At 42.3% G+C, this 26,756-nt stretch overlaps 1 protein-coding gene and 1 non-coding gene across 10 annotated transcripts in view; both read left to right on the top strand.

Moving 5' to 3' along the window:
• Positions 1-1,590: 1,590 nt before the first annotated feature.
• Positions 1,591-26,756, top strand: part of MATR3 (matrin 3) — a 51,905-nt gene continuing 26,739 nt past the window's right edge. Inside the window, exons 1-5 of one of the 9 annotated variants that reach the window (XM_037147508.2) lie at positions 1,616-1,687; positions 3,770-3,798; positions 5,080-5,159; positions 5,926-6,008; positions 15,663-15,748. Coding sequence is in view for 1 of the 9 variants with exons in the window: in XM_053666474.1 (XP_053522449.1) it covers positions 25,911-25,958 (48 nt within the window). In the remaining 8 variants the exon portion in view is untranslated. Of the gene's footprint in view, positions 1,688-3,769; positions 3,799-5,079; positions 5,160-5,925; positions 6,009-15,662; positions 15,749-25,610; positions 25,728-25,810; positions 25,959-26,756 lie in introns of those variants that run through there. The other 8 variants (XM_037147507.2, XM_053666473.1, XM_053666475.1 and 5 more) reach the window with 8 other exon arrangements.
• Positions 5,656-5,856, top strand: LOC119051129 (small nucleolar RNA SNORA74). Its single transcript, XR_005082871.2, has one exon. It is a non-coding gene; the product is annotated as a small nucleolar RNA SNORA74 (small nucleolar RNA).

Genomic DNA, 26,756 nt, shown 5'->3' with positions numbered 1-26,756 from the left:
TTACCCATACAGATGGCCTTCCCTCCACACAATCCTACCTTCTATCTGGACTAATCTATGAATCCAAGTTGATACCGGGTCATTGGTTCCTCTCTCCCCAAAGGCCTTGATATCTCTCTAGCCTCGATTACTTCCTATCTCTTCTGTATGCATACATACACACAAACCTCACCTTTCCTTTTTCCTGAATCCTCAGGGTAGCTCTGCCTTCTCCATTTTGTGTGTTTGGAAGGAAAGAAAGCAAAATATATGAGATGCTAATGCAATTTCTTCTTTAGTAGAGCTCCACAGGACAATTACCCACCCAATCTGCCCGGTTTTATAGCTTTCATAACCCTCCTTTATGAACACACTATGACAGTGGGATGTGGGCATTGATTATGGCAGCAGTCTTCAGCCACATTTCCTATTTAACTGCAAAGCAGAGCTCCTGCCTATCAGGCCAGCACAGATCATGTGACTTTTTTAATTACTCTATTTATGTAATCCTTTTTCCAACCACAGCGCGTGTCCGACTCCATCAAAACTGGGGAGAATTTGTGCTTGCCACTTCTCCAGTGACTCTGGCCTTCTGACATAGGGTGTCTTGCTAGAATCAGTTTAGGGCTCTGGGCTTTCTCGGCAGAGGTCTGTGAGCACAGGAAGCACATTTTTTTTCCATTACAAAAAAGCTGATAAAAGATAATAAAACATGTTGGCTGATTCCCAGAGCTTGCCTGGCAAAGGTGCCTGGTGCAATAGATCAGTAGAGCTGGTAGAATGCTGCAGAGGAGAGGACTAGAGGGGCTCTAAAATTTGGGGAATGGATTTAGGAATTACTGCTGCTGAGCCTTGCCCCTCTGGGTCCCAGCTCCACCACCTGATCAGCAGGACAGAATCATACTGACTTCAGCTAGAGGGGAAGGAAGGTTTAGTGTGCAAAAGGTATGCTAGTAATTTGGTGAGCAATCTGTCCAGACCAAGGGTGCGGCCTGTTTGATTGTGCCACGGTGCAAGTCTGGCAGAGAAAACCAGTGTTCTTTGGCTGCTGCAGTTTAGCTAAGGATCCCACTACAGGCATTAGGGATGCAGTCACGCAGGATTAGGCTCTAGGAGTGACAGGTATAATCTACACGAAAACCTACTAGGGAGATTCTGAAAACCAAGGTGACCTTTGTGGGTGGGCGATCCATTAGCTGAATTAAAGTATTGCCGGAGAAAGCCAGAAAGAGAATTTGCGTGGGAGATGGAAAAAGCGTGGGTTGAGCCTGTAGGAACCTAAAGGCGACAGGTGTGTGAGAACCGACTTCCGGGGGTGGGGGGGCGTTGGTGTAGACGGGCAGAAAGCACGGCCGCACTAGGACACACCAGGTTTTCTCTTTGGCCATTCCAAACTCAGCGGCCCTTCCATCCGTAAGTAATAAAGAGGATGGCGGTCAAATAAATGTAGTCCTTGTTCGGATTCCAACCCTTTCTCTTCTGGGGAACTAACTCCTAAAACGTGCACGCTCACCAGTGCCTCCGCACCGCTTTTTTTTTTTCTCCCCTCCCCCAACTCGGCCTTTCCTGGGCGGGGCTTCCGGGCCCGCTCACTGGGGCCCCGCCCTGAAGCCTCCCCGGGGCGGGACTTCCCTCGGAATACGGTTGTCCTTTTGCCTTGTGGCCTCTGCCGGTGCTGGAGGGGCCCAACGGAGCTCCGGACACGAGGGTGAGTAAGGGCCTGGTAGAAAGAGGCCTTAGAGGTGTACCAGGCCGGGACGAGAGACAACTGTGGGGAGACTTCTTTCTAGGTACGGGACGAAATTGGGGTTCGTTTCCTCTTGACCCCGGGTTTGAAGGGCACCTTAAAGAGACGCTGGGGCATCGTAGCTGTAGAGTCGTCCCGTTTTCTACCATCCCTCTTGTCCCTGAAGTGTCGCCTAGAGCTGGTCGCTGAGAGCCTCATTACCCAGGCACGAGGCCCGGAGACTTGAAAAGGGTTGTGAGGAACACGTGTCCGGTAGAGTTTGTCGGTTACCTCAACCCAAGCCGGTGAAAGGGGCAGGCCGTTCTTAGATTTCGTTTGTAGCCCTGGACAATGAGCCCATTGTAATTTACTTTTCCTTTACATTTATTTGGAGGCGTCCTGGCTGGTGTGGCTCAGTGGATTGAGTGCCGGCCTGCGAACCAAAGGGTTTGCCTGTTTGATTACCAGTCAGGGCACATGCCTGTGTTGTGAACCAGGTCCCCATTTGGGGGCATGTGAGAAACGACACACATTGATGTTTCTCTCCCTCCCTTTCTCTAAAATAAAAGTAAAATCTTTTAAAAACATTACTTGGAGGCAGTTAGGAGTGTAATTAAGAGATGTCTGGGAAAAGGTATGACCTTAGATACCCTAATCTTATATAAAAAAGGTAAATTAGCCCTGGCTGGCATAGCTCAGTGGATTGAGTGTGGGCCTGTGAACCAGAGTATCGAGGTTCAATTCCCAGTCAGGGCACATGCCTGGGTTGAAGACCAGTTCCCAGCAGGGGACACAGAAGGGGCAACCATACATTGATATTTCTCTCCCACTCTTTCTCCTTCCCTTCCCCTCTCTCTAAAAATAAATAAAATATTTTTTTAAAAAAAGGTAAATTATAAGGGTGAGTGGGTAGGAATGTTTATTAACATTGCAAACATTTTGGTTACTTTCAACCAATAGTCAAGGTCTTCAGCAATAATGTCAACTTGTGTTAAGTTCCTTTCAAAGTTCATGGCTCTTGCTCCACCACTGCAAAGGTAGTTGGGATGATCCTTTTCACATCCATTACTGCATACTATTATGTTTCCAAAGTGCTGCTTTTATATTTCTTAATGAGATCCCACAGTTGAGGCCCTCCAAACCTACTTTTAATCAGCTTGCCAATTTTCACTGCCCATTGGTATCCCATGGTAACTCCCCCCCCCCTTTCTTTAGCTTTTGTTTATTTATTTTTAGAAAGAGGGTGGGAGAGAGGGAGAGAAACATTGATTAGTTGCCTCTTGTTTGCCCCCAACCTGGGACCCCTAAAACCCAGGCATGTACCTGGAACCTGAATGAACCGTGACATTGCGGCTTGCAGGTTGGCACCCAACCCAGAGTCACACCAGTCAGGGCAACTTTTCCCTTCTACTCACTTGTATCCATCGTCTCCTTGCCTGCAGTGTAGATCCTGATAATAGCAAGTGTTTACTTCATGCCGCCCATTCTATACCAGATATGATCCTATGGTCATAATTTATATTCCATTTAAGCCTCCTAACCACCTTATATACAGAGTACTATTAATAACATTCTGATTTTACAAATGAGGAGGTTGAGGTAGAGACTTGTCAGCTGTTAATTGGCTGTTAAGCTTCCTGATACTTATTTACCAGACCATTTATTTGTTCCATTGAACTGCTATGGGACATAAGTAACCATAGCATGAAAATAACACTAACCAAGAGGAAGTTATTGCCTACTATTGTTTCTGTGGCTCATGCCTCACCATTTTCTTTTTTTAAGATTTTATGTATTTATTTTTAGAGAGAGGGGAAAGGGAGAAAGAGAGGGAAAGAAACATCGATTGGTTGCTTCTTGTAAGTGCCCCATCCTGAGACCGGGCCTGTAACCCAGGCATGTGACCTGACCAGGAATGGAACTCTAGCTTTGCTGGCTGACACCCAACCAAGGGAGCCACGCTGGCCAGGTCCTGTTATGGAGTTTTGAAGGCAGGAGTCTTGAACTCCACACAGGTGTTCACTAACTGTTGGCTGGCTCTAACATGGAATGTTTTGATTGCAGTTTTGGACTTTGAACAGATGCAATGTCAGGTGAGTGCAGCTCCATTCACCTACCTTTGGCCCCAGCTGTAGGCAACTGCCTAGGTTGTCTTGTACCTAGGCAAGTGTTCCACTGCTGGGAGAACAGCAGCCAGTAGCTGGTTGGCATTCTGGGCCTGGTTCATGCCAACGCTGTTGTTAACTATACCAGATGCCAGCATAGTTGCTTATCCACTCAGGTTAAATATGTAAGAACATGACTTTGTGGGGAGAAACCTAAAAATTCAGATCTCTCTGAGTGGTTCTGCCTCAACAGGTTTGGCTGGTGTTAATTTGTTTGAATTACACTTTGGAAACAGAAAAAAGGTAATAAAGCCATGAAAGGATGTATAAGTACAGAAGAAAGTCAGGTTTTTATTTTTTGAGTGCCTATCAAGTGTTCCAAGGACCAGGGAGGAAGTCCATAGGATTTTTGCTAATTTCACTGAAACTAAAGTTTATGACTCCCACTCCCCCACACCATAAAGCTAGACAGGATGATCCCTTTGTAGAGGGATTTCATAGCTGTGTTTATCTATGAGAATGCCTTATAGGGAAACATTGATGTGAATTTGCTTTAAAATCATGGGTATTGTTTAGTTCATTAATAAAATATAAAGATAGCAATTGATTGAGAGGCTTTAGACACTAGGCTTAGCTACAGCCATACTAATTTCTGCTTTAGGCTGACAGTATATTTGTGTTGGTTTTTTACTGATTTTCCAGGAGTGAACAGAGTTGTTGCCTCTTTGGAACAGTACATCTTGAGCCACTTGGTAGTGATTTTTGTTTTGGAATGCTAATTTTCTGAGAAGAGATGGTTCTCAGTTCTCAGCAAATACCACTCCGGGTGATGCTGGAGATTGTCCAATAGGGCTGCCTTAGTTGCTGCTTCTGTGAAAAGTAACATCCTAGTTTCCATAGGAGGAATTGGTGAGGATGTTGGGAGGCAGGGAAGTTATCAAAGATAGTTTTGTTCTATCGGTTGGCTTCCTCTTAAAAGGATTCTCTTAGCTAAAAGTTGAGTGCTTTGTTTGACTACCCCAGATATTCATCATGAATCTAACCTTTTATATATGAGATCTTTAGAGGGCTTGAGGGATGGTTAGTTTTAATGGTAGTCAGAGGCAAGAAAAAGGCAAATAATGGAAAATAAAATGATTTCTAAGGATATAAAATACGGTTAAATTATAAGTGGCAGGAGGCATTCTGTTTACAACTGTACAGGAAAGCAGCCTTAGGAGTTGCTGTTTTAGTCTGGGTTGTTGAACAGTGAAATCTTTTTCTTTTTAGGATGACTTGAAAGTAGGGCACCCTTGGCTATCTTGAAGAGAGGAAATTTGTGGCAGGTGGACAGTCTACGGAGTTTTCAGGTAAATGTCCCTATTCATTCCAACACTGACTATGTGTCAGACCTCTGTTAGTTGGTACCCAGCAGAAAACACTGAGAGGCAAAATTACCTACATTTGCCCCCAGTAAATTAAGCCTGATTACGGTTTTGATGGTTATGGTCTGAAGGCGTGTGGTGTCTTTTGAGAGTATCTGTATCATTCCATCTAAGGAATTTATAGGGAGATTGTAAATTTCATAAGGGAAAGAATACTGTATCTTGCATTATTCACTGCTAGATCCCAAGCACAGTGCCTGGCACATGGCTCGTATTTTCTGAATGTTGGATAAAATGACTGGAGGCATGGGAAAGGGATTCTTGTTTCCTATTCATTTAAAGGATTTGGCAGCAGGGTCTACAGTCAGTGCTTCCAGGCCTCTGTTTTGTAGTTAAGATTTAATTCAGGGAGATACCTGTGTCCATGTTTTTTGCCTTGGGTGCCTGGGAATCTGAAACAAATAAGCTGTTTCAAGAATTATCCAGCAGTTGTCAGCTATCCAGGCTAGCGTGATGCCTTGGATGGTGTTACACTGTTGGAAGAGCAAGCACTGCCTTTTGTGAGGTCTGGCTCCAGTCACTGTTTTGGTGTTGTAGCCAAGTACCTTTGGGCAGCGTTTTGCACCTCTGAGAGTGGAATAACTCCTCTTGTGGAGTTGGTCCTAGTCTGGGTGCGAACAATTTTTTTTTTTTTCCTTAGGAAAGGACCCCTGTTAGGGACAGCCTGTCATTCCTTTTCTCTGAACCCTAGGTGCCTTCACCTGAGAGCAGCCTGCCTCCATCAGGACCTCAGATGTCTGACAGACAGCCCTGTTTGGCACCAAGATAATTCATGTATGTAGTCCTTTTGTCATGTAGGTTCTAACTAACTTACTTCAGCTCTGATGGATAGTATGAAATAATAGAAAGAAATATATTGGTCTCTGCCCCTGGTTCTTGGCCCAGAGCTCCTAAAACACTTGCAACTTTCTAAGTGACAAGAGCACTTTGAGCACTTTGTGTTTAATACTGTTTTTCACTTTGGGTCCTGACTAGAGCTCCTAAATCTCATGGAATTTCCCTGCTGATAGGAGTGTCTTCTAATGGGGGCTGGTCACCAGAAAAACCAAGGACTGAAACTTAGAATTTTTTGTCTCACGGCGCCCGCCCCCCCATTCTCCAGAGAGGGCTGAGGGGATGGAAATGGAGTTGATCATTGATCATGCTTATGTGATGAAGCTTCCATAAAAATCCCAGTACTGTGGGATTCCGAGAACATTCAGGCTCATGAACACATGGAGGTGCTGGGAGAGGAATGCACCCAGAAAGGCTGTGGAAGCTTGGTACCCCTTTCCATGCACCTTGTCCTGGGCCTCTCTCCAGAAGTTCTGTGTCTTTTATCATACTTTGGTAAATAGTAAGTACACAGTTTTCCTGAGCTCTGAGCTGCTCTAGCACATTAGTTCAAACTGAGGAGGTGGTTGTGGGAAACTTCAGGGGGATATTTTGTTGTGTTTTTTGTTGTGTTTTGTTTTTTAATCCTTACCCCCAAATATGTGTTTTCTGATTGGAGAGAGAAGCACTGATTGGTTGTCTTCTGTATGTGCTCCAGTGGGAAATCAAACCCACCACCTTTGGTGTATGGGATGATGCTCCAACCAAGCCACCCAGCGGGTGCGGAACCTCCAATTTTTATCCTCTCAGTCAGAAGCATGAGGACAACTGGACTTCTGATTTGACAGTGGATGGGGGACAGTCATAGGGAATGTGTCCTTAACCTGTGGTATCTGTTGCTGTCTCCAGCTGCAGATAGTGTCAGAATTGAGTTAAATTGTAGGAAACCCAGCCGGTGACACAGATTTCCTTGGTTTGGGAAAAAAACAACATATCTGGTGTCAGAAGTGTTGAGAGTGTGGTAGTAGTGTGAGAACAAAAGAAAAACAGAAGTGAGGTTTTCTTTCAGGTGGAAAACAAAACTTAAACTAAGCTCTCATTTCCTAGAGCTCTGCTATGCAATACATGTGGCTATTTGAATGGACAAAAATTAAATAAAATCAGTTTCTCCATCTCAGTATCTAGTGACTACCATATTGGAAAGCTCAGAATAATTCCATCAATGCAGAAAGTTTTATTATACACTGTTATTCTAGAGAAGGGGTTGGCAATCTTCCTGTAAAGAGCCAGATAATGTTTTAGGTTTGTGCGCCACATAATCTGTGTTGCAACTACTCAGCTCTGCAGTTGGCATTGTACAAGCAGCCATAGACACCATGGCAGCAAGTGAGCATTCTTGTGTTCCAATAAAACTTTATTTATGGCTTCTGAAATTAAAATTTCATAAAATTTTCAGTGTTGCAAAAATTATTTCCCCCCAAACTATTTTAAGCTTAAGGGTCTTTTAAAAACAGATGACAGGCCAGAATTGGCCTGCAGGCTATAGTTTAGCAAGCCCTGTTCTAGAGAACGAAATTTAGGCCTTGAGACTTGACACCTCATTAGTGACAGATTCAGGGCTAGTGCTAACATGGGAAAAACTCCATGTTAGCAATACTACCATACAACGTTCAACTCCTCAGCTTTTAGAGGACTAACGTGACTTTAGTAGAACAGTCCTTTCTTCAAAATATTTATTTATTCATTCATTCGTTCATTCCTTCATTTATTCATCATTCATTCATTCATTTATATGATGGAGAGAAACATCAGTGTGAGAAACATTGGTCATGCACCCCCAACTGGGGGCTGGCCTGCACTGCAACCCAGGCATGTGCCCAGACTGGGGATCAAACCGGTGACCCTTTGGTTTATAGGCCAGCACTCAATCCACTGAGTCACACCAGCCAGGGCAGAATAGTCCTTATTTCTTATATTTGGTCTATGTATACCTTTTGCATGGATTACTTTTATCATAGTGGTTCTCCTTTTAATGTACACCTAAGAAAGAGGTCCTAAGAAAGAAGAGCAGTCTTTAATTTTCTCCAGAGCCTGATCACAGTCTCAGTCCTAGATAGTGAAATAGAAATGGCTTCTAAAGGGAAATACTTACATATCATGAATAGTCAGGGTTTAAAATAGGGGATCTCAGTTCCCTGGAGCAGATTGCCTTCCTGACCATGGTAATGCTACCCAGGTGCAGAGAGAGGTCCCTGTGTTGCTACTTGAAAAGGGATACTTTATTTGGTATTTGTGCCTGTATTTAATACCCTAAGAGGTTTCAATGGCTTAATCATGCACATTAAGGTAATTTAATGGGATTTCCTTCTTGATAAGTGAAGTTAATTAGTCACCTACTACTCCCTGTTGACTTGATTTTTTTTAACCCCCTGGTGAGTCTAAGAAAATGAAATAAAACATTTCCAAGGAGCTTTTTTTTATCCATTCCTTCTCTTTCCTTTTTTTTACCCCCCTATGTTGTGATGGAAACTGGAATTGGACTGGCAGATTTACCAGTCTAAATATTCAAGCTTCCACCTTTGGCCATAGGTAGCCATCAGTAAACACAAGTGCTCCTCTTTGTTGCATATTAAGAGGAAAACTAAAAAGTGGCAATGAGCCCAGGGTGGTATAGCCCAGTGGATTGGGCACGGGCCTGCGAACCCAAGCATCACCGGTTTGATTCCCAGTCAGGGCACATGCCTGGGTTGCAGGCCAGGTCCCCATTATGGAGTGTGCTAGAGGCAACCATACATTGATGTTTTACTCCCTCTCATTCTCCCTCCCTTTCTTTCTTTTTTTTTTTTTAATTAATTAATTTTTTTAAATTGATTATGCTGTTACAGTTGTTCTATTCCCCCTTCATTCTCCTCCACCCTGCCCCCCCAACCCCACCATTACCCCCCTTTAGTTTATGTCCATGTGTCTCAAGTCCTTTAGGTTCTATATTTCCCATGCTATTCTTGCCCCCCCCCCATCTATTTTCTATCTACTGTCTATGCTACTTGTTTTCTGTACCTTCTCCCCCCATCTCCTCCTCCCACTCCCCTGTTGCTAACCCTCCTTGAGATCTTCATTTCTATATTTCCACTCCTGATCTAGCTGTCCTTTTAGTTTGCTTTCGTTTTAGGTGTGGTTGTTAATAACTGTGAGTTTGTTGTCCTTTCACTGTTCATGTTTCTTTAACTTCTTTTTCTTAGGTAAGTCCCTTTAACATTTCATATAATAAGGGCTTGGTGATGATGAACTCCTTGAATTTGGTCTTATCTGAGAAGCACCTTATCTGTCCTTCCATTCTAAATGAAAGTTTTGCTGGATAGAGCAATCTTGGTTGTAGGTCTTTAGATTTCATGACTTGGAATACCTCTTTCCAGCCCCTTCTTGCCTGTAAGGTCTCTTTTGAGAAATCTGCTGACAGTCTGATGGGAACTCCTTTGTAGGTGACTGTCCCCTTAGCTCTTGCTGCTTCTAGGATTCTCTCCTTCATTTTAATTTTGGCTAATGTAATTATGATATGCCTTGGTGTGTTTCTTCTTGAGTCCAACTTTTTTGGTACTCTCTGGGCTTCTTGGATTTCTTGGAAGTCTATTTCCTTTGCCAGATTGGGGAAATTTTCTTTTATTATTTGTTCAAATAGTTTTTCCACTGGTGGTTTTGTCTTTCCCCCTTCTGGTACCCCTATAATTCGGATATTGGAGCGTTTAAAGATGTCCTGGAGGTTCCTAAGACTCTCCTCATTTCTTTGAATTCTTGCTCCTTGACTCTTTTCTGCTTGGCCATTATTTGGTTTCTTCTGGTCCACTCCATTGATTTGAGTCCCAGTTTCCTTTTCATCTCTATGGGTTTCCTGTGGAATTCCATTCATTTCCCTTAATTTAGCCTTCATATGTTTCTCTAATTTGTGGCTATAATCAACCAGATCTGTGAGGAAGCTGATGACCAGTGTTTTAAACTGTGCGTCTGAGAGTTTTGCTATTTCTTCGTCGCTTAGATTTATCTGTGGGGCTTTGAGGTCTTCCTGCGACATTTTTGGTCTGTTCTGGCCCTTTAAGTGGGAGAAGCGGCGCCTTGGAGTCCCAGGTCGCTTGGTTGTGACGCTGTATGTGGGGGCGTGGTCAGAGCGGGGGAAATGGCGGCGCAGTCTATCGCTGCCGCGGCCGGTCCAACCGCCCACTCCCTCGCTCACGCGCAATTAGGCAACCGCAGTCAACACGCTGCACCTCCTCCCCACTGTCTCCTCTGCAGTCGCTCACCCGGTGGGTTGCTCGGTCGCTCACTAGGTCCAATCCTGGGTTTGGAACCCGTGCGACTGGATTCGCGCGTCTGGATTCCGCGCCCGGGTCGATCGAGCTCTCCTTTGTAACTCCTCACCAGACGCCGGTTTCGCCCCTTACCAGTCGGGCTGAAGAATTTGTTGTTAGCGGACTTCCGAAAAGTTCAGTTTTCCGTGTTCTGGTTGTGTTTTCTGATGCTAATATTTAGTTGTCCCTAAACTTGGTTGTGTGAGGAGGCACGGCACATCCACCTAAACCTCCATCTTGGCGGAAGTCCCCCTTTCTCTCTTTCTAAAAATAAATAGAATCTTAAAACTAATAATAAAATAAATTTAAAAAAAAAGACATCTCTAAAAGCTGTGAAAAGCTCCCTAACACATCCCTAGACTGCCTTGGCTCTACCACTTTCAAGTTGTATGGCCTTTGCTAAAGTACTCAAGCTCTCATTTTTTTAAAAAAGGTGACAATGACTCCTGTTAATCTAATCTTGCTGCTTAACTGGGGCTTTGTATATCGCTCTAGTTAATGGTCCTGTCAATATTCTCTTGGGAAACAATTTCACTAAATTAACAACTTAACTATAATACTTAGAATGTCTGCTTAAAAACAACTTTCTGTTTATTGCTATTTTAATGAGCCAGTGTGTTGGGTCATGTATTTGTTCATTGAGTACATTAAGGCCTGGTTTAAAGGGGACACTGTTACTTTGGCCCTGCCTGTTCTCCAGTAAAATCCCTTTGGGGTATGAGGATGTTCTGTACTACTTGTACTACATGGGAAGGGAGTAATAAAATGGACCTTGAAATTTCTTTTTCTTTAGAATAGTTGTAGATGTTGTGAAGATAGTACAAAGAATTCCTGCATACCCCACACGCAGTTTCCCCTAATAGTAACATTTTACATTAGAATAGTGCATTTGTGACAATGAATGGGCCAATGTCATACATTATTAACAGAAGTCCATACTTTACTCTGATTTCCTTAGTTTTTATGTAATGTCCTTTCTCTTTTCTTTGACCCCATTGAAGATACATTTAGTTATCATGTCTCTTTAGGCACCTCTTTGCTATGACAGCTTCTTAGACTTTATACACAGCTTCTTAGACTTTATACTTGTTTTTGTTGACCTTAAGTTTTTAGTCAGGTATTCTGTACAACGTCCTTTGGTTAGGATCAAGCTTTTCTCATGATTAGTTTGGGCTTAAGAGATTTTGAGAGGACGACCACAGCAGGAAAGTGCAATTTTCATCACATAATCAGTAATATAGCCCTGGCTGGTATGGCCCAGTGGATTGAGTGACAGGTCATCAGTTCAATTCCCAGTCAGGCACATGCTTAGGAAAATCTTAAAAAAAAAAAAAAAAAAAGTATACCTAACTGCTGTGGCTCAGTTGGTTGGGCATCATCCCGCAAAGTGAAAGGATTTCCAGTCAGGGCACATGCCTGGGTTGTGGGTTTGGTCCCTGGTGGGACCAATGAGAGGCGACCAATCCATGTTTCTCTCTCACATTGATACTTCTCTCCCTTTCTTCCTCCCTTCCCCTCCCTAAAAATAAAGAAAATTCTTTTTAAAAATACATAGTATTAGTGTGATTTGTTACTGTTGATTTTAGCCTTGGTCACCTGGCTGAGGTCTTACTTGCCAAGTTTCTCCACTGTAAAATTCCTCCTCTTCATCCAGTACTGTTCCCTTTCCTTTTTTTTATTTACTGATTTTAGAGAGAAACATCTGTTTGTTGTTCCACTTATTTTTACATTCATTGGTTGACTCCTGTATGTGCCCTCACTGGTGATCTAACCCATGAGCTTGGCATATTGGGATGATGCTCTAACCAACTGGGCTATGTGGCCAGAGCCCCAATACTGTACTCTTCATAATCACTGTGTGCAGCCTACACTTAAGGAGAGGAGAGTTTTGCCCTCCTTCCTTAAAGATGGAATGTGCACATAGGTTACTTAGAATTTGTCATAAAGAAATTGATCTTTTACCCTCATTCAGTCAACTTTTTTTTTAAAGATGTTACTTAATTTTTTTTTAAGATTTTATTTATTTATCTTTAGAGGGGGAAGGGAAGGAGAGAGGGAGAGATATCAATGTATGGTTGCCTCTTGTGGGTCCCCTACCGGGAACCGGCCTGCAACCCAGGCATGTGCCCTGACTGGGAATCGAACCGCAATCCTCTGGTTCGCAGGCCCGAGCTCAATCCACTGAGCTACACCAGCCAGGGCTATTTACTTAATTTTACAAGAGGGAAAGGAAGGGCAGAGAGGGAGAGAAACATTGATGTACAAGAGATACATCAGTCAGTTGCCTCTTGCATGTACCCCCACTGGGACATGGCCCACTACCCAGGCGTGTACCCCGACTGGGAATTGAACCAGTTACCTTTTGGTTCATAGGTCAGGACTCAGTCTACTGAGCCACACCAGCCAGGACTCATGCAAGTTATTTATATAACAATGGGCTCATGGATACTTAACTGTGTACTTGGGGAAATAATCCTATAATAGTTTATTTTTAAATTGTTCCAGCCCTGACCATTTGGAGCTGTTTCGGTTGGCTCCTGTGTCTTTTCAGTATGCCCCCGTCATTGCAGGGTTATGTTTTTAAGGGCTTCTCACTTTATGGTACTACAGAATGCTCCAGGCTCATCTTTTATTTTTCCTGTCCCAATTTCAGTGTCAACCAGTTATTGAAAGGGCCCTAGTTCCTTTATAATTTAATGGCATTGAGGAACCAAGATCTGGGTGCCAGATGTGCTAACACCTATATGGTAGGACACAGTACCTCTTGATGCTGAGGTGTTGCTCTAGGCCCTGTCTAGAAGATAGAACAATGAGATATATGTGATGCTAACTAGGATCCATAGTTCATTGCCTCCTTTATGTTACAAACATTCCATTTTTAATATTCAATACATTTTATCCCATTGCCTTTGTTTATTCTCTTTAGAATAGGGATTGAGTCTGTCATCTCTTACAGTGGATACTGTATTCCCCAAGTGATTGATATTTTCTACCCTAGAAGCTTACAGTAAAGGCTGAGAATTTTCTTACCAGTTTCTGGTAAAAGGGAGGGGCCAAGCCCAGGTCCTAGTGTTCTAATGAGTTGAAGGAGAAGGGAGATGCCCTCAAGACACAGGCTCTGCATTAGAATCATGGCTTTACCTTGGCAGATATTAGAACTTCCTCTACTTCCCCTCAGTTGTAATTCTCTAGAGGAGAACTCAAGGGCCTAAGTAAAGTTGTGACATTGGCCACTCCAGACAGTGATGGTTTAGACATGAGGCAATGAACAGGAGAGGGAAAGGACATAATAGAAAAGCTTTGTCTCAGCCTATACTACCACTCCCATGGTATTCTACCCTTTTCTGCCTGGGTTTTCCAATCTGCTTCTCCAGAGGATGTTTCACATTACATTTGTCACATCCCAAACCCCTCTTTGTATAATATCTTCATGGGTATGTTAGAGGAAGAAATAACCCATGCCAGTCACTCATCTTGTCGTCAAAAGACTGGTCTTTTAACTCATACCTTTTCACAGCTTTTATCCACTGAACTCAATGCTAGACTTTGGGGATAAGCAGTGAACAAGATACAGTCCCTGCTCACCTTAACTTAACATGCCAGGACTTGTACAGTCTATCCCTTAACTCTCACCCCTTCTATCACCCTCAGGTTACCTTCTGGCCATACTGGTTTCTTTCAGGCTTTTATAATAAGCCTTTTGAACCCTGCCTGGTATGGCTCAGTGGATTGAGCACAGGCTTGCAAACCTAGGGGTCATGGGTTTGAGTACCGGTAAGGGCACATGCCTCGGTTGCAGGCCAGGTCCCCAGTTGGGGGGCGCATGAGAGGCAACCTCACATTGAATGTTTCTCTTTCTCTCTTTCCCTCTGTGTATAAAAATAAAATTTTAAAAAGCCTTTTGAGACTAGGTCTCTCTGCACATACTGTTTCTCTTTCTGGTTCAATTTTTCTTCTCCACTTTGTCTAAGATCTCAGCTGCAAATCTGCAGAGAAGCCACCTTCCCTGACTGTCTGAACACCCAGTATATGTGTCATTGCACCATGTTTTACCACAGAACCAGAGTCAGATGCTATGCAAGAGTTCTTTGAAAAGGCATTCTCCAGCTTTGAAAGGTATATTCTAAAGGTTATATTCTCACTCCCATATAACCAAGCAGCCTCAATTCTACTGACAACTAACTAAAGAGCTTTAGCTAGTAAATATTAATAGCTATGTCTAATGTACCCTAGAGGAAGGCCCTAGGAATATCCTGCTTTTCAACAATACCCAAGTAAATGTAATGGGAGTGCTAGTTTTGTTCTTTTTAAAAAACTGTGCCGTGGCCAGGTGGCTGTGTTGGAGCATCGTCCTGTACAATAAAACACAAAAGGTTGTGGATTTAATTCCTGGGTGGGGCATGTACAGGAGGCAGCTGATCAGTGTTTCTCACATCTATGTTTCTCTCCCCTTCTCTCTCTAACATCAATGAATATAACCTTGGGTGAGGATTGAAAAAAATGATTTTTTGAAACAAAAAATGGAAACAAAGGTCAGATTTCTAAGTCATTTGCTAGTGGACCTTAAAGATAGATCATAGTGCACGGTTACATGAAACTAAATTTAGTCTCAAAAAGTATTAAATGAAAATAACGGATTTACAGAGGATTTGTTCAAATTTAAGACATCTGTTAACTATATGTGTGGACTTTTGTTACTTTTGGTAACATATAAGTGTTTTCATCACTAAGAAAATTTGTGAAACATCTTTATAAATTATAACTGACAAGTAGGTGCCAAGATGAAACTTTGAACCAGATTTAAATGGATAATTTTAACATATTTACTGTGGAATTCTATAAAAATGAATAATCTTTGAATCTATGGTTTTGTCATTTTAGCATATTTATGTAAACATTCTGCAGAACATGTGGCAATTTAGAAAATTGACAACATTCACTGTAAATTGACCATGTTCCAGAACTGCTAATAAGTTTATTCTATACATCTCTTAATCCTCTCAACAAATCTCTATAAGGTACATGTTGTTATTTACCCAAGGTCACACAGTTAGTAGATCCAAGAACTAATGTGGTATTCAATGAATTTCCAAAGCTAGTGGTTGGTTTGGGGCTTTCATCTATAGAGCCCCAAGTCTTTCCAATTAATTGTTATAAATATCTACTTGTGTTTACCATCATCAACCTCATTTGGACTAACGTCTTTCAGGGACTACTGAAATGTCTGTCTTCTAGTGTTTTTATACCTATTAAAATTCCAGATACCTTTTTTCAGGCCATCAGCATCTTAGCCACTCTTGGTGTAGCTTGAGGATGATTCCTTTTTCTCAGTGGATTGAGCACCAGCCTGCAAACTGAAAGGTCAGTGGTTCAATTCCTGGTCAGGGCACATGTCTGGGTTGTGGGTTCAGTGCCCAGTTGAGGTACATACAAGAGGCAACCAATCAATGTTTCTCTCACACATATATGTTTTTCTCACTCTTCCTCCCTTCCCCTCTCTCATAAATAAATAAAATAATTTTTTAAGAATAAATGAATGTCCCTCTGGAGGGCCTGAATGGGTCACACATTCCTGCTCCTAGTCTTGCCCTATGACAGGGTTTATCAATTCTATTAAATTCTTCAAGGATTGATGTTGTGTTTTCTTTTTAACTTCACATATATACTGGTACATACCTGCTAAATAAAGGGATAAAGACTTTATCAGTGGATACACCTTATAAACAAACCCTTCTGTAATTACACAATACAAAGGAAGGTCATTTACAGATTATTTAAGAATACACTGAGAATATTTGCAATCTCAAAAATTATATAATCTCTATAGCTTTAAAATGGCATTTGCTAAAATTGCCGAGAATCAAAAGATTCCTAACCTGATAAAAATGTATCTTACTCCAAAAGCCTATGTAATGCATAATAGGGAAACTCTAGAATTGTTCCTGTTGAAAAAGAGACCTTCATTCAGAGAGAGTCAGGCAAGAGAAGACAGTGAAACATGTAAATGGGAAAAAAGATAAAAATCGCTTATAGATGGTGAATTACTTAAGTACTGCAAGTGTCAATTGAAAATAGTTAATTCAACTAGCAAGTAATCAGTTTGAAGCTAAACTGGAAGGAAAATAAAACTTGAAATATTTGAGACGTATAAGTTGCATACAAAGAAAACATTAAAATATTGATAAGCAAATGAGACTTTAAATGGTAAGCTATACCAAGTCCAAGAAATCTCAACATAAAAATAATTCTAAAGAAAAATAAGTTTAAAAAAATCTGAGTAAAAATAACAGGAATATAAAAAAAATAACGAATATTTTTGGAGCTAGACAAATTGATTCTAACATGCATTTGGAAAACTATAATGTGCAGAATTTTGAGTCATAAAGGAAAACTAGGCCTATGGCATATGGAAATATTGCAAAAAGAGTAAAATGGGGTGGTCCTGGCACCTGAATACCTTACTCAATGAATAGAACAGATAAAGTCTAGAAATACCTGGCTGGTTCTTGGTGGGTTGAGTGTTGGCCTGCTAGTCAAAGGATTGCTGGTTCGATTCCCAGTTGGGGGTGTACAAGAGGGAACCACACTGATGTTTCTCTCCCTCTCTTTCGCCCTCCCTTCTCTCTCTAAAAATAAATAGATAAAATCTTTAAGAAAAAAATCCTTAAAGAAAAAAATAAAGTCTAGAGATAGACCCTGAGACAAATTGTAAAAAGTACAGGCAGTTTTGTTCTTTATATTAATTGTGTAGTAAGTTTGCCTTCTAAGTTAAAAAGAAAATGAAGAATATTTAAAAAGAATGGATGATGTGACTAGATGTTAAAGATTCTGTATGCAAAAACAACATACAGAACGTTTGCCAGAGGATAATTCTTCTTTAATTTCTATAAATCAAAAAGTGAAAGCTCAACAACCCAATAGATAAATGGGCAAAAGATAGGAATAGTTGAAAGATGATACTTAACCTCAGCTAAAGCAAATAAAATCCATAGTTGAGATTCCATTCTCTAGCAGTCAATTTTCAAATGCATTTCAATAGCAGCTAATAAAGGAATGGAGAAACAGGCACTCATTGGTTCAGAGAAAATTGGTGTAATCATTAAGGAGGGCAATCTACTATTTAACACATCTGACTAAGCAATTCTAATGCAATAAAAAGAATGTTTTGTGACATTAAAATTATGATATTCCAATTTTATTTTTAAATATGTTTTATTGATTATGCTATTACAGTTGCCCCATTTCCCCCCTTCATTCCTCTCCACCCTGTACATGCCCTCCACCCACATTCCCCCACTTTAGTTCATTTCCCTGTGTCATAAGTTCTTTAGCTTCTATACTTCCCATACTATTCTTGCCCTCTCCCTGTCTATTTTCTATCTACCGTCTATGCTACTTATCCTCTGAACCTTTCCCCCTCTCTCCTCCTCCCACTCCCCTGTTGCTAACCCTCCATGTGATCTCCATTCTCTGGTTCTGTTCCTGTTCTAGTTGTTTGCTTAATTTGCTTCTGTTTTAGATGTGGTTGTTAATAACTGAGTTTGCTGTCATTTTACTACAGGTGTTTTTTATCTTTTTCTTAGATAAGTCCCTTTAACATTTCATATAATAAGGGCTTGGTGATGATGAACTCCTTTAACTTGACCTTATCTGAGGAACGCTTTATCTGTCCTTCCATTCTAAATGAAAGCTTTGCTGGATAGAGCAAATCTTGGTTGTAGGTCCTTGCCTTTCATGACTTGGAATACTTCTTTCCAGCCTCTTCTTGCTTGCAAGGTCTCTTTTGAGAAATCAGCTGACAGTTTGATGGGAACTCCTTTGTAGGTGACTGTCCCCTTATCTCTTGCTGCTTCTAGAATTCTCTCCATTTTAATCTTGGCTAATGTAATTATAATGTGCCTTGGTGTATTCTTCTTTGGGTCTAACTTATTGAGAGTTTCTGAGCTTCCTGGATTTCCTGGAAGTCTATTTCCTTTGCCAGATTGGGGAAGTTCTCCTTTATTATTTGTTCAAATAAGTTTTCTGCTTGTTGTTCTTCCTCTTCCCCTTTTGGTACCCCTATAATTCGGATGTTGGAATGTTTAAAGATGTCCTGGAGGTTCCTTAGCCTCTCCTCAATTTTTCAAATTCTTGTTTCTTCATTCTTTTCTGTTCGGTCATTTTTTTCTTCCTTTTGGTCCACTCCATTGATTTGAGTCCCAGTTTTCCTTTCCATCACTATTGGTTTCCTGTGCTTTTCCCTTCATTTCACTTAGTTTAGCCGTCATTTATTCCTCTAATTTGTGACTAAATTCAGTTCTGTGAGCATCCTGATCACCAGTGTTTTGAACTGTGCATCTGATAGGTTGGCTATCTCTTGGTTGCTTAGAAGTATTGGCTCTGGGGCTTTGAGCTGTTCTTCTTGAGCCATAATGTTTTGGTCTGTTTGTGCTTGTTATGTATGAGGGGCAGAGCCTTAGGTGTTCACTGGGCGGGTCAGCCCAGACCCTGGGTTGTGATGTTGTATGTGCAGGCGGGGTCAGAGAGGGGCAGTGGTGTTTGTTCTGCTCTCTCTTTGATTTTGGTCTCCTCTGCTGCTTCCCGCAAGCAAATTGGGCCCTTCTGGTGCTGGTTCCCGGGTGTGTGGGTTTGTGCACCCTCCAGGACCCTGTGGGTCTTTCCAATGAACTCTCTGTGAGCCTGGGAGCTCTTCCAGCACCTCGACCCCAAAAGTTTTCCCAATCGGTGCTTTTAGGCTTTATTTCCTGGCACTGGGCCCTGGCTTGCACTGTCTGTGTCACTGCTCTCTCCTCTGCCTGGTTTATCTGCGCACGAATGTGTGACCATGGTCAGCCAGCCGCCCCATGCCCTCACTGGGTCCTCCTGTTGCCACCCCACACCTGGGATCCACCGCCACCTGCTCACCTGGGTTGGCTGTACACCTTTTCCTGTACAACCTCGCTCCACCAGCCGATGGCTCCACCCCTCTTACCTGTCTGGCTGAATGGTTCGTTATTGCCAGACTTCTGTACAGTTCCTGTGTTCTATGTTTTGGTTGCATTTTTGTTACTAAAACTTCGTTGCCTTTAAAATTGGTTGTTCGAGGAGGCACAGTGTTTTCACCTATGCCTCCATCTTGGCCAAAGTCCTGATATTCCATTTTTAATGTTAAGAACAGTCAGCCTTGGCCATGTAGCTGAATTGGTTAGAGCAGCCTCCCAATTTGCCAAAGTTGTGGGTTCAATCCCCATTCTGGGCATATATAAGAATCAACCAATGAATTGCATAAATAAGTGGAACAAATTGCTGTTGCTCCCCTCTCCCTAAAGTCAATAGATTAAAAGACACACAGCAGTCTGACTGCTTTTTCTGACAGATCACATGCCCCATAAGCCTAAAATTTCATTTGTCCCTTTACAGAGACTTTGCCTGCTCCCTGCTCTAGAATAGCATTGTATGAAAAAGATTTCTGCAATCACAAAAGTGTTCTCCCAGTTTCTGCTATCTAAGTGTAGATAGTAAGGTTGAAAAAGAGAGTGTAGCTTATGATTGTTAAACTGTGGACAGTGTAGCTCTAGAAAATAAAGGGTTTATTTTGAACTACACATAGTTTTACATGTGTAGAATAATATGTGCATGAATTTCTTATCACTGTTTTGAATAGCAGAAAATAGGAAAATTTTTAAATTGTAAGTTGGAAGAACATTGCTTAAATTTTATACCATCCATATAATGGAATACTAAGCAGACTTAATGAAAGATAACCAAAGAAGTAAAATGAGAACAGTGTATAGTCTTAAAGCTTTGTTTAATGTATCACTGCATAACAAAGCACCTTAAAATTTTTTACTAGTTCAAACAGGTGTCAAACTACTGTGGGTTAATTGGACTTAGCTGGGGCTACAGCTGTCTGGTGGCTTCAGTTTGCCTGGCAGTTGGCCCTGGCTGTCACCAGGAGCTCAGCTGGGCCTCTACACTGAAGTGCCATGGTTCTGTTGATGTGTAGCCTTCTCATGTTGGTTGAGATTTTCACCACATGGCAACTGGGTTCCAGGTGGTTGAAAGCAGACCTTAAAAGTCACTTACGCATTCTGATGGTCAAAACCAATTACAGGTTCCTTCCAGATTCGAGCAGAGGGGAAATTGATGTCTCTAGTCCATGAGAAGAGTGGAATTCATGGTTGTCTTTAACTCATCATATTATGTGCACACACAAAATGTTTAGATATTTACCCTGGCCGGGTGGCTCAGTTGGGGCATTGTCCCAGTGTGCCAAGGTTTTGAGTTCGATCCAGGGTCAGGGCAAGTACAGGAGTCAACCAATGAACGCATAAAGGGGTAGAGCAACAATGTTTTTCTCCCTCCCTCCTTCCACTCTGTCTCTAAAATCAATAAATAAAGACAATTTTTAACGTTCATATATTTATAGAGAATCCTTAGACTACACAAGAAATGGTTGCTAGTAGTTACTTTTGTGTAGGGAAATACAAGTTGAAGGGAAAGTTTGTTGTGTTTTTGAATTGTATTATAAGTATTCCCTATTCAAAAGCTCCTGTTTAAGTCCCTTCTCTACCCCCACTGATGAAAGAACCACTGATTAACAGTCTTCTGCTTTGAAATAACCTGAAGTACTGAGAAGACGGTAGACTGCCAGGAGATTCTGGGACAAGTCTGCTGAAGACAGTACAGCATAATGCTCAAAAGCTGGGTTTAGGTTTATATAGAACTGGGTTCAAATCCTGGCTTTTTAGTTTCATGACCTTAGACAAGGTTGTTTGTTTGGTTTTAAGATTTTATTTATTTTTAGAGAGGAAGGAAGAAAGGGCGGGAGAAACAGACATCAGCTGCCTCTTGAACACCCCCAATTAGCATGTGCCCTGACCAGGAATCTACTGAAGACCTTTTGATCTTTGGGACAATGCCCAACCCACTGAGCCACACCAATCAGGGCTAGGCAAGCTTTTTAATCTCTTATGTAAAATAGGATTAATGGCATTTACCCTGAAAATTATAATGCACTATCAGCTGCTTAGTGATTATGTGGTGTCAAAATATCAGGTTTGCCAAAAGTCCATTTAGTTTTTCTATAAAATAAAAGACACATTTTTCATTTTCACCAATATACAGTGATTTGGATATTTTGAGTATGTCAGCTATCTCCTGCATGGTATAATGTTGATCTCAGTAATGTCTCAATTTGATCTCCGTCAACCTCAGCTGTTCTACCAACTGTGAAGCATCATCTAGCAAGAAATCTGTAGCAGTAAACTTTGCAAACAAAGTTTAAGATTTTATTTATTTATCTTTAGAGAGAGGAGAAGAAAGGGAGAAAGAGAGGGAGAGAAACACCAATGTGTGATAGATACATCAGTCTGTTGCCTGTCCCATGCCCCCAACTGGGAGTCTGGGCTGCAAGCCAGGCATGTACCCTAACCAGGAATCAAACCGGTGACCTTTCAGTTCACAGGCCGGAACTCAATCCATTGAGCCACATCAGCCAGGGTGCAAACCACTTTTGACATGTTCAATCAGCCCCAGCACCTTCTCCATACACTGCACAAAACTTTTTTGCATTTCAGTTGTGTTTTTACCTCTCTTGAAATAATAAAGCATAATATGCTCAAAATGTTGCATATATTCCACCTTCAATATTAAAGTGGCTACACAAAAATTCACCAATTTTGATGTGTTTTTTTTTAAATGCACACTGATGTGACAGCTGTCACTATACAATCTAACAAAATGATTTCAAATAAAAACAACTAAGTACTACTGTAGCCATCTTATGGAAAAAACCTAACAAACTTTCTGGCCAACCCAATCCGTGTCTTCAATGTCTCCTGTGCTCAAAACTGCAAACGTCTTCAATATCAGCTCAAATTGAGATGCTGTCCTGTTACTTACACTTGAATTTAGCCAAAAGGCCAAGAAGTTTTTATCTTGTTATTTAAAGGCTTATGTAATAGGCCCTGGCATAGCAGCTGAGTTGGTTAGAGCACCCATATGCCAACGTTGCAAGTTTAATCCCTGGTCAGGGCACATACAAGAATCAACCAATGGCCCTGACCAGTGTGGCTCAGTTGGTTGGGTGTCACCCTGCAACTTGAAAGGTCACTGGTTGGTTTGTTTCCTGGTCACAGCACATGCCTGTGTTGTGGGTTCAGTCCCCAGTCAAGGTGCATATGAGACACAACCGACCAATGTTTCTCTCCCTCTCTCGCTCCCTTCTCACTCACAAAATAATGAATGTGTAAATAAGTAAAACAACAAATTGATGTTTCTCTCTAAAATCAATAAATACAAAATTTTAAAGGCTTATATAACATAACTGTACCAAACTTGTCACTTAGGCCTTTCAAAGTCTCAATTGATATTCATGCTTTGTACCCACATTCATTACCATCCCATCATACCTATTCTCCAGTAACACAAACATGAACAGAGCTCTTGATCCATCTCTTCTCAGACAGGTCCACCTTGAGGCCAGACTCCTTGTCCAAACTCCTTCATCAGACTATGATGGTCAGGTTGTCAATTGCTCTTAACCATTCTTTTATCCCCACATATATATAGATGTGGAGGAGATTTATATATATCTATATTTTTAATCTTTAACTGAGTACATTTTTTCATTGCTTTTATAGAGCGGAAGGGAGAGAGAAACATCAATTGGTTGCGTAACATTTAGGCCTCAACCTGGGAATGAACCCACAACCTAGGGATGTGCTCTGACCAGGAAGCAAACCTGCTACCTTTCAGTTAAGGGACAATGCTCCAGCCAAGTGAGCCACACCAGCCAGGGCATATCCCCACTTTTTTTTTTCTTTTTAATTGATTTTTAGAGAGACAGAAGCATACATTGCTCTGTTGTTCCACCCACTCACATTCATTGCCTGCCTCTTATATGTGCCCCAATCAGGACAGAACCTGCAACCCTGGTGCATCAGGATGATGTTCCAACCAACTAAGCTACCCGGCCAGGGCTATCCCCACTTTTATACAGTGTCCTTCATGTAATAGGCACTTGATGATTGAAATCTTGTTTTTGGTTTCCAATGTATCTTTTTGCTGATCCACTGAGCAGATTCTAAATAAATAACTACTCAAATGAAAAAGTTTGGCTTTTCTTCTTACAATCACCAGATGGCATTACAGCCTTATACAAAAACATAAGTAAGTACATATCTGAACTAAGATGCATTCATGTTTGTTTCTGTCTCCAGTAGAGTAGAGCTTTTCCTCTAAGAACTGGGCACATCATAAAGGGATGTCTTAGCCAAGATAATTTGGAATCAAAAGGCATATCTGGTTTTGAATAGAAGACCCAAGATTCACTGAAGAATTAGGATTCCCAAAATTTCACCCCAAAGCTGAATATGCACTATGGGCTTAAACATTTATTTAAGGGATCCCCATTCCTTGAAATGCCTTTTCAAAACCTGTAGAAAATCATACCCTATACCTGGAGATATGGGATATTGTAATTCCAGTCTTTACATTGGCTACTTAAAATTTTCATTGGTGTAACTAACTCTAGACCTCTCAACAGAAAACTTAGTCACAAAAGATTGAAGTTACCTATAATTCCCATATCTTCAAGCCTAGTGAAAACAGCACCATCTGCTATGTATCTCCTGTTACAGTAAAGACGTTTCCTTCCAATCCCATTGTTTTAGGAGCCTTCATTATAAATTACCTTTCTCTTCCCTGTTTTTTCAGCCAATTTGAAACTAAGATGCCCTTCCTACCAACTTAAGTGTGCTCAAAATTTCCCACAGTGAAACAAAAAACCTCCCTTAATCCCGCTTTCTCCTTCAGTCTCTTAATAACCAGCCTCTTCTGCATTGGGTAGTTTCCATCTTCTGCTTTCCCATAAACTAAAGCACCTCCGGTGTGATTACTTTTGCTTTACTGGAAGCAACTCAATGTTAATAATGATGCCCATGTTCCTAACTCTAAGAGATGGTTTTAGTCTTCTTCTGACTTTTGTAGCCTTTGACTCTGTTGATCGTTTTGTCCTTTACATATTTTGTCTGTCAAAACAGCAAAATTTCTGTGCCTCCTCTCTTGCCATAATTTTTTTATTGCTCCCCCCAAACCCCCTCCCAACTTGATCTTCTTTGCCACTCAAGTCCACCTCGTTCGTTTTTCACGGCTTGTTCCTTAAGGCCTCCATTCACCACACTGTCAATTCCCATTGCTTCATTTATATCAAGTCAAATTTGCCACTAACGCAAACCCTTTTCTCCAAGCTCAAGACCCGTAAATACCACTCCTGAGTTTAAAAATCAATGCCAGGCTCAACTTGCCTGTGGTCCTGTCAGCTGAAACATTTTCCATTTGCCCCCTCAATAGCACTAACTTTAGAGTTGTCATTCATCCATGGCACTTCTCTCCCTCATCTTCCATATCCATTCAAATTAACAGAACTAGCTGTTTTTGTCCTAAATGGTCTCTTCAATTTTCTGCTTGTCTCTACTCTTCTCCATCTACGTATGTCCCTCCACTATCTTCACAGTGGACCCAGAATAATTTTTCAAAGATGAGGCTGCCCGAGCACACTTAAAATTACAAAAAATTGGAATGTTAACTAAATCAGGACTTGCATTCACTGATTTACTTGAGACTTCAAAAGATGACTGTCTCTATACTTTTGCATTTGAAACCCCGGGGCGAGGGGTTTTCCCGGATTTATCTATGCAATTTATCAAAGTCCCCCACAGGTTTTTCACACATGCTATTCCTTTCCTCAGAGAACCTATCAGTCTCAAGAGTGTTTTACATTTAGTCAAATTCACCAATTTGCGATGGCTGTCTTTTCGGCGGGATGGGTTCATTGTCTTACGCCTCAAAAGATCATCCTACACAGAATTCCTGATGGTAAAAGCCAGCCAAAATGGTGTCGGCTTCCTACAATTCCTCGGCGAATAATCAAAATTACCTGAGGATAGAAATCAGGTCTAAGCCAGGGACTCCCGCGACTAGATTCTAACACGTATCCTATTTAAATTTTATGCCATGCAACTTAAGGGTTTGGAAAAAGGTTTGGGGGGGGGTTAATGGGTCTCGAACTTAAAGGCTTTAGCGGCTTCCCCACTTCCCGCCATCTGCGGGCTCCAGGATTAGAGAACAAGTACTGCAGCCAGGAAGGCGAACCCTGGGGGAAGGGGAGGGGCCTGGCGGGCGATGGACCGAAATCTGAGGTGGGTGGGGGCAAGCTCTCTCGCGAGAGTGGTTTCTGTGGCTGCTGCCGCCGCCGCCACCTCTTACCAGCGCGATTGCTGCGAGGGATTGTGGGAGCTTTCGCGTCCCGCTTGCTAGGAGAGAGGTAGCTCTCCTTTTCCCTCTCCCTTTTCTTAAGGTAGGCGTTAAGGGGGTAAGAATCAGGGTGGGGTGGCTGGGGGCTCTCCGCATCCTTCGGGAGGAGGCAGCAACGGCAACAGGGGCTGCGGGGAGCCGGCGGCGCGCCTTTCTCGCTCGCTCCCGCTCGCCCGCTCTGCCTCCCTCCTCTCTGCGTATGTGAGCCGCCTCATCGGCGGCCGCCATGTTAGGAGCGCAGTGGCGGCGCAACCAGTCTCCTCGGGCGGCTGAGGTGAGCGGTCCCGGAGGGAGACACGCAACCAGCCAAGGGCTTGGGGTGCGGTGGTGTAGTCTGGGGGCGCCGAGGGCAGCGGATCAGCTGAGCTTCCCGCGTCCTGGACTTTCCGGGCGGGGGCGGGACGAGCCCGTTACACGCGAGCTGCCGCGTTGAGAAGGGAGGAGCACTGGAGGCCTGAGGGACCGATTGTCCTTCGGGGGCCTGCCGTTTGGGGAGGACAATTAAGATACCGAAGTCCTTGGGTAGTGCCAGTTCCCGCATGTTTGCTTTATTTTTTTCATTTTGGGCCTGAAAACGTGTCCCAAAATGGAGGATTTCGCAGACCGAAAAGCTTGGCGGTTTAAGCAGCTCGTGCTTTTTTTTTTTTTTTGGTGTCCATGCCTTCGCTCTGCTCTTCGCCCATCGCTTCAGAGCGCCTCCTAAGACTCCCCGGCCCCCCCCCCCCACGCCCACACATGCGCGCGCTATTTTAGCCGGACCTCAGAAACAATTCCTCCCCACCCCCCAAGCGCTTGAAAATGGCCGAAAAATGAAACGTTAACGCTTGTTTTTCGTATTGCGCCGTGGGTAAAGCCATATGCAGTACGCTGCAAGGCACGAGGTGTGTTCTTGTTTAAAAGAGTCACCTCACATTCCTTTTCCCTTAATTAAAATATAAACCTAGTTTCCTCTAGAGAGGATCGTATTGTGTGGGACCTTCCGGTTTCCAGACAAAGGGTTTGGAGTACCGTGATATAGGCTTCGCATCGCTGTTCCTTTCATTGCCAGGCTGTCCAATGTTCTTTTTTGTGT

The sequence above is a fragment of the Artibeus jamaicensis genome, unplaced genomic scaffold (genome assembly GCF_021234435.1).
Source record: "Artibeus jamaicensis isolate MK-2021 breed Jamaican fruit bat unplaced genomic scaffold, CSHL_Jam_final contig_456, whole genome shotgun sequence".
Lineage (NCBI taxonomy): Eukaryota > Metazoa > Chordata > Mammalia > Chiroptera > Phyllostomidae > Artibeus > Artibeus jamaicensis.
Note: the sequence above shows the minus strand (reverse complement) of the source record. Positions and strands in the feature narration are given on the sequence as shown.